Genomic DNA, 8285 nt, shown 5'->3' with positions numbered 1-8285 from the left:
GTTGAGTAAGTTTGTTATCTATTATATGTTGACATATTGTGTTGGGTTGAGACTTTACTACTATGTGTGTGATTCAACAGACCGGAGGTATTCCAGTCCGATGACTGAGTGGACCCAAGGGTATTCCAGTCCGATGATTGAGTGGGCCCATTGTATATTGGTATTCCAGTTCGATGACTAAGTGGACCTGTTATATATTAGCATTCAAGTCCAATGATTGATTGGGCCAAGGGGTAATCTAGTTCGAGGGCTATAGATCCATGGGTATTCCAGTCCAATGACTGAGTAAACCCAACATGCTTGTTTGTATATGATATGTGTACATTGTGGTGGTACCTTGGGAGAACTCGCTAAGCTTTAACTTATAATTTTTTGTTATGGTTTCAAATATTCCGATGATCGTGGGAAGGCGAAGACATGACCATACACATCCATGGTTTATGCTAATTGGATCTTGAGGGACTCTGTATTTGAATAGCGTTTTGAAAACAATGGTTATGTAAACACTTCTTTTTAGTAAATGGGTTGTTTTGAAAAGTTTAAATTGGTTGTGATTTTTGATAAATTACAGCATGGTTTTCGTTTACATTCATATTTTAATAAAATTTAATAATGGAAACTATGATGGGTACTTTGGTCATTTATTGCAAAAGCTCCATTCCAATCTCATATTCCTTGGAGAAGCAAGATTTTCATCAATATTCAATCGTTTTGTACCGTTTGTGTAATTACTTTGGATTAGAATCTTAATTTGTAACGATTTTGCAGAAATAAACAAAATAAAAATATAATATATTCATTTTAACACAAGAGCGATCATGGGTTTATTAACTCGAATCGACCCAACCAATTTGCATACATACAAATAACTATACATTTTTTTTTTGTTTGGAACACAACAACCCATTTACAAATTAACCAACTAATTTTGATACGTTTGCATATTATTGGTCCATCTCCTGGTAAACTTTATTTTTGATTTGTCATTACCAAATGTAGTCTCATAACTCGATTTAATAAAATCAACATGAGTTGTGGTCTTTCCCACAACAAAAAAACATAGTAAAAATAACATTTAACTTGATCAATCACAACATATTTCACATATAAAAACCATAAAACATAAATAAGCAAAGGGTATGGCTAATGAGTGTCACAAATACCCTTGATAATAAGAGAAAGATTAATTTGCTACATACTAACTAGCTAGCCAAGCAAGGCATACGTGGTGAGGTCGGATGTCGTGGCATGGAGATTATTCGGATGGTTAGGTTGCAACCGCAGAGTCAAGATATGTGGTGCAGTCATTTGTGGCGGGTATCCGTACATTGCTTCATACTCTCCATCTTCTATCATCCCGTATTGTGGATCTTCCCCTCTTATTCCCTACATTCAATTCAATCAACTTGTTTTGATTAAATTTAGTCATTTAATCATCATATTTATTTTTATTGTATATGAAAGCATTTTTCTCTGTTATCGGTTTTGAGAGTATTGTAAAGTTGAAGAGTTGGAGTTTTGAAGGCTTACGAATTCATGCATTAGTTTTTTGTAGACGTCTTGAGCACTCCTCACCTAAAATAAAATGATTTTGAATTGATTTTTAGGTAAAGCTGTGAATCAAAAGATTGTTGATAGAGTTTATATCGTTAATTTACCTTTTTCTTAGAAGTCTCCAACTTATTACCAATCACCTTCAGCTGCATTTGTTGTTTCAAAAAGCCAATGTCAATACACATAAACATTAAAATAGGAAAGATATAGAATTTCAAAAAAGTAATTGTATTTTTGAGAGAAGAGTGTTTTTCATGCATTGTATATCATAGTCACAATATTAACATTACGTTTAACTAATAAAAAGGTTCTTCTGATATAAAACTTTAACTTATAATTTTCCCTTTTGAAAATAAATTATACACTTCAACTCACTTATAAGGGTATAATATGTATGAGAAATTTCTATTTTAGTGATTATAAATTACTTTTTAGCTTAATACATAAAACAACTTAAAAAAAGCTCAAAACAATAAGTTAGTGTGTATATCTAAAAATTGAAAAATAAAATAATATAACCTTGCGTTCGCGAATGATGTAAACAGCTTCCTGAGACTCCTTTTCAAGATCAAGCAACTCTTCAAATCCTAAATGTTCCAAACAATCACCCAACCTTTGCCTTTTTCCCATAAATAAAATGAAATTTGTTAAAAGATATTTGAAAGAAAAATATATATATATATATATATATATACACTAATTTGTGAAGAGAATAAATTTTGGGTAATTTCTAACTTAGTACCTAATTTGCCTTCTTAGATTTTTGTTCACCTCTTTCAGCTGTCTCAGTTCTTCTTGCATTTTCTGCATCAAATTAAAATATGAACAAATTAAAACTTGAATTCTTAAACCTCATAAAAGTTAAGGTTAAGTAATTGGTGACATTGCCTTAACTTTTTAACCGGTATAAATTATAACCGGGTTTAGGTTAAAAAAAGTTTTATATTTATATATAAAGAAATGGCAATGAAAGCTGTAAGAATGAATACTCAAAAGCTCAAATCAACTAAAAGGAATTGTAATCATAATAGGTTAGACCCTAGGGTGAACTTTTGCCTTCCTCTTACCTGTGCAACAACATGGATCGGTAATTTAGGTACTGAATTTTTTATGATTTCCCTCAATTCAAAGCATATTCACAACTTTTGAAACCAATTTGTTCATCATGAAGTTGCTAATAATAACAGAAAAAGATGGGTTGTAGATTGTGTTCAAAAGCAGTTAGCTCCATTTGTGTGAGAGAGGAAAGATAAATCGAATGAGTTTTTTTTTTTTTTAATAATTAGTCTTGTTGTCCACAGGGAAACCCTAAGAGGAAATTAATAAGTAGAACAGTGAAATCTAAGGAAAAAGAACCTCATAATGGGAGTTCCAAAGGTCAATTCCAGCTGCTTTCTGATACTGATCGAAGAACTGCTTCGTCCTGGCGTAAACACAATCAAAATCAGTAACAACATAACAACTGAAACCTAAAGCTAGGGTTTCTAGAGAGAGAGAGAGAGAGAGAGAATAACGTACGTGATGGAAGGACTTATGTACTCATGAAGCTTATCGGTACAAGACACCATGATAATGGAGACTTTAGCATCACACAACACAGTGAGTTCACTCGCCTTCTTGAACAATCCATTCCTCCTCTTGGAATACGTGACTTGCCTGTTGGTTGAGTTTTCTATCTTCTTGATCTGGATCTTTCCCCTCGCCATTTTCGCAATCGCTGTTTATCCGATATGTTGTTGGTGGCTCCGATCTGAACAAATAAAACACGAAAGCATAGATTGATATGGCTGAATTGTGGTGGAGAGATATAGAAAGATCGAGTGTGTGTTTGTGTGTGTGAGAGAGAGAGAAAGAGAAGAGTAATGGACGGAAACAAGAAGAAAGCGAGGAGGAATTGTTTCCAGAAAGGGAAAGAATTACTGTAAACGTGAAAGGAGTAAGAGAGAGTTCTGAAGCTATTTATGAATTGTTTCCTTTTAATTATACTTGGTTTTGGACAATATTAGGATTCATTGACCAAAACAATTATTTCAATGCTACTCTACTATTCTTTCCCCATTTCACTAAACTATCCTAAAGACAATTCGTTGAATTTTGAAAATGTGGATTTTAAAATTACATAGATATATGTTTTCTTTAAAATAATAACTAGAAAATTATGTTATGAATGATTAATGATAGATTCGTGTTTTAGTGTCTGGGTTTTAGTGTCTGGTTTTACGTTGGGACAGACTGTTTTAAAAGTTGTTACAGATAAAGTCACAATACATGAAAAATCGTGTATGGAAAATCAACACATGTTCATATCATTTACATTTGATACGTTTTGTTTTCTCGCTCCGGATGCGGTAAAACTTCTTAATAGAGTACAATACATCATTCATAACAATGTTATATCCGCTAGATTTATAGATGTAGTCTTCAAACGAATTAACTTTACCACCAAAAAAAAACTTAATGACATAGCTTGTTGTCTGGTTGTCATCTGACTTATTGTACGATGATATTTAAATAGAGAAGTTAGTATCAATAAATCGGGAAAAAAAATTCTGATAAAAAAAAAAGTAAGACAGTGGAGATTAATTATGCTAAAAATGATAATCTAATTAATAAGAGAAATGATAGGGAAGATAATCATGTGGATTTAAGCCCATCTTATAGGTAGATAAGTAATTCATAATCTCAACTATATATCACCAAACTCTTGCATTTGTATGTACAAAAATGCATTTAAACAGTTGAATATATTTTGTGTTCTCATAATGATCTTGGTTAACATATTTGTATGAAGGGAATATTTTTAATTATAGCAAATGACCGTAGGTGCTTTCTGTAATTGCAATATGAAACAAGTGAATCATTTAAGTTTAATATAAAATATAATATTTTATAGCTAATAACAATTATCTGCTTATCTATAACAAAATACATATTTTATTTCCACACAAGTACGGACAGATATATGTCTAACTATGAAATAATTTAGGAGACGTTTTGACATATATATTTTAAAATACATTATTGTTATTAAATAAAAACTAAATCATTCTTTGGTCAAATTAAAGAATAATGATATTGCTTTTCACTTAATCTTATGAATCAATTTCTTGCACAAATACCTGTTGGCCTCTCTATTAGAAATATAATTAGTTTGAACTTAGAAGTTAGAAAACATAAAATTAAAAGGAATATCAGTTTTATAAAATATTTCAAAATTTTAAAAAAAATCCATTTTAATGGCAAACTCATTCTAGATCATTTTCGGAATGATATAACTTAATAATTTAATAATTGATTGTCATCTTTTCATTTCGAATGTAACTTTATACAATTTGGAATAGTAATTATGAATTATTTATGTGGTCTTTTATATTCTTATATACTACTTAGATTCATGTATATTAGTTTTAGATTTTTAGTATAAATACTAGTTAAAAAAGGTTCTTTGTAATAAATTTAAAATTGGAATGATTTGTTTTGGTGAGGTTTTAGGGTTAAAGGGTTGGAATTAAGAGATTATAAGGTTGTCTATTCTTAATGTTTTGTCCTATCATCATACGTCTCTTCAATAGTACCCTTTGCCACCTTATCGAAGGTATCGTCCCTGTCAAATGATAAATAGATACTGTTGTTTATTGTATGGGTATTGACACTACCTTTGGTTAGGTTCTTCTCTTTGCATATTATTTTAACGCAAATTGAGAGTTGCCGCCAACCGAATTCATGTTTGATCAGATAAGAGTAAAATCAAATTCTAAGATTAGAGTGGAATGCCATGGCTATGATTTGAAGAGCATGTTACACTCACAAAAGCATGTTTGGATAACAACATTAGTTAGGCTACTTCAGATAAAAACGATAAATGATTTTGATAAAACAAACCAAATCAAACTATTGAAAACTGCAAATGAAAAATTATAAAATCAGAACATAATATTGAACATGGTACCCTTTAATTTGACCTACATCCAAGAGAGAAAGAGAGAGTATTTATTATCACTAAGAAAATTACAATCAAAACTAAATCACACTTGTAATTTGATCATTCATTGTAAGGTATCAGTCACACTTTTGCCTACCAAAACAAAAAGCTCTACACAAAAGGCTACCTCACAAATTGGTTCAAAAGAATAGAATTTTTCTTTGTTATATATATATATATATATATATATATATATATATATATATATATATATATATATATATATATATATATATATATATATATATATATATATATATATATATATATATATATATATATTGTGGGTGTTGTCGTCAAATAAGGACATCAATAAGAGAGCAAATTTTCTTTCTCTGTTTCGAAAAGAAAAAGAAGTCCCTTTTGTTTTTTGTTCTCATGAAATTAATGCACCTCATGACCAAATGCATGTACGCACATTTTCTTTGACTTTTGATTTCAATGCTTCACACCAAACAATCTTCCACTTGAACGTATGAACAACTTTGTCTTTCACTGACATCCAAATCTTACAAAATTCTTTAATCACTCTTTCTCTGTTTTTGTCATGCCTTTTTCCTCAAACTTTTGGAAGGCCATTTGAAGATATGCAAAGGCTCAACTTTTTAGTGATAACCACTGTGGTGAATATATCTGTTGGATTCTTTGTTTTCTTCAGATTCAGAGTTCTATCGTTAATTAACTCTCTATTAAAATGGTACGTCATCTGAATGTATTTCAATCTACTATGAAACACCATATTTTTTCCCAAAAAACCTTCACTTTAGTTGTCATAATGCAACATACAATTCTCATGTTGCATTCCAAGTTCTGATAGGAAAATTCTTCAGTCATATAATCTCTTTATTTGCTTCTACAATAGTCATATACTTTGCCTATGTAGATGAGAGAGAAACACTATTCTATAACCTGGAAATCCACTTGATTGTCATACCTTGGATCAAGAACACATAACATGTTGTGCTCTTTCGTGAATCGACACAACCACCCAAATCTTTATCAACAAACCTTTCTAAAATTTCCTTTTTCTTCTGAAACAAATGGGACAACCTCATATGTTCCTTTCAAGTAGCATAACAACCATTTTACTCCCTTGTAATTGTAACACCCTGTTTCAGATCGTTCTACGATTCAGAATCATTGACTGTAATTTGGTTATGTGTAGGATTTGGGGTTTTAAAGAAGTAAGGTTTGGGCCTTATTGGAAGATGATATTGTCGACAATGGGATCAAGGCCTAGTCAAACACCCCAAAAATACAGTCTAAAAATTTCATTTTAATTTAATAATAAAACCTTAGTCATCGAACATCATATAAAAATCATAAACAGTGTATCTCAAAATATCATAGTATAAACATCCCAGGATGAACAGATGGTGTGTGCACTACAATCTTCCTGAGCTCCTCTTTTGAACCTGAAACCAAAACTGAAACTGTAAGTACGAAGCTTAGTGAGCTCCCCCAAACTACAACATGTGACAACCGTCAAATTCTGGTCAATTCAAAGTCAAATAAAGTCAACGAGTCAAACCGGTCAGCTCAACTAACCTTGTGTATTAGGTCGATGAATCGATAAAGCAAGAACATATGAGTTTTTGATTCGCATTTGGATTGATGATTGAGGGATGATTCGTGAAGAAAAACGCGAAGTCAAGGACTATGAAATTGTTGGTTGCAAGAATTTAAAAACTCGATTGTGGAGTTGTTGATGCTCATTTTGCGAAAGTAAAACAATCGAGTGTTCGCATCTATGAATCAATTTGAAGTCAATTGGGTTAATATTCGCATATGGGTTCAACATATGAAAATTTTGATTTCGCAAGTTTAGAGTTCAAGAACTAAACTGTGTTCGCATCTGGAATGAAAAATTTTGTGAATCGCATTTGATTAATTAGGTTAAAATGCGAAGGGGTGCGAAGGGTGTAAGAATGAAAATGCGAAGGTTAAAATGCGAAGGGATGCGAAGGGTGTAAGAATGAAGATGCGAAGTATTTCACAGTAGAATGCGAATTGGGGAAGAAAACAGAAGATTTCAAATATTGTCCCTGGAGTTTCGCATTTTTGGAAATAAATACTCAACTTCGCAAATGGGGGTCATAAAATGATGAAATTGCAGAATTTTTAAAGAGATGCACACACATAGACAACCACACATATATTTAGAAAATTAAACTAAAAATGGGATATAGACTATTATAAGACATTGTTCTTGACTTTTGAGTCCAAAGACGTATGATCACAAGCAACCACCCCACACCCACTCTATGACCAGCCATACCTCCCCACCTTACCTATGTCACTTCAATGTTCCCTTACACTCAAATTTCACTCACTCCCACGTTTTTGAGCTGGAACAATCAACCACACTCCTCATTTTCTCTCATTTCTCTCATTCCACTAAGTAACAAACATCACTTTTTCTCTCAAACTTTTCTACACAAATTTTCGAGATCCAAGGCTGGATTCAAGTGTTCTTCCACACTTAGTAAGTAAAAATTCATCCTCCCTATTATTATTTCACTTCATTCTACTCAAATCTTTGGTTGCTTACACAAACTCCCTAACTATGATGTTAGATTCTCGAAAACCTTCAAGGCATCTCCAAGTGTTCTTGAATTAAACACTTCCATTCTTCAACAATCATCTACTGAAATCACTCAAGGTGAGTTCATACCCCTACATTTTCATGTTTTCTCAAGTTTTCAGGGGGGGAATACAAGTTAAGACACTAAGAACATAACTAGATTTT

General features: G+C 31.7%; 1 protein-coding gene across 1 annotated transcript; it reads right to left on the bottom strand.

The window, feature by feature from the left end:
- Positions 1-1063: 1063 nt before the first annotated feature.
- Positions 1064-3385, bottom strand: LOC145043181 (floral homeotic protein DEFICIENS-like). Its single transcript, XM_078991750.1, has 7 exons — positions 3073-3385; positions 2911-2977; positions 2297-2358; positions 2074-2173; positions 1659-1700; positions 1531-1575; positions 1064-1386 (listed from the first exon to the last, which is right to left on the bottom strand). Exons 1-7 carry the CDS (start codon positions 3258-3260, stop codon positions 1207-1209), a joined length of 684 nt encoding a protein of 227 aa, XP_078847876.1. The 5' UTR covers positions 3261-3385; the 3' UTR covers positions 1064-1206.
- Between the last annotated feature and the right edge of the window lie 4900 nt (positions 3386-8285).

The sequence above is a fragment of the Lactuca saligna genome, chromosome 4 (genome assembly GCF_052625555.1).
Source record: "Lactuca saligna cultivar CGN05327 chromosome 4, ASM5262555v1, whole genome shotgun sequence".
In the NCBI taxonomy this organism is placed as follows: Eukaryota; Viridiplantae; Streptophyta; class Magnoliopsida; order Asterales; family Asteraceae; genus Lactuca; species Lactuca saligna.
Note: the sequence above shows the minus strand (reverse complement) of the source record. Positions and strands in the feature narration are given on the sequence as shown.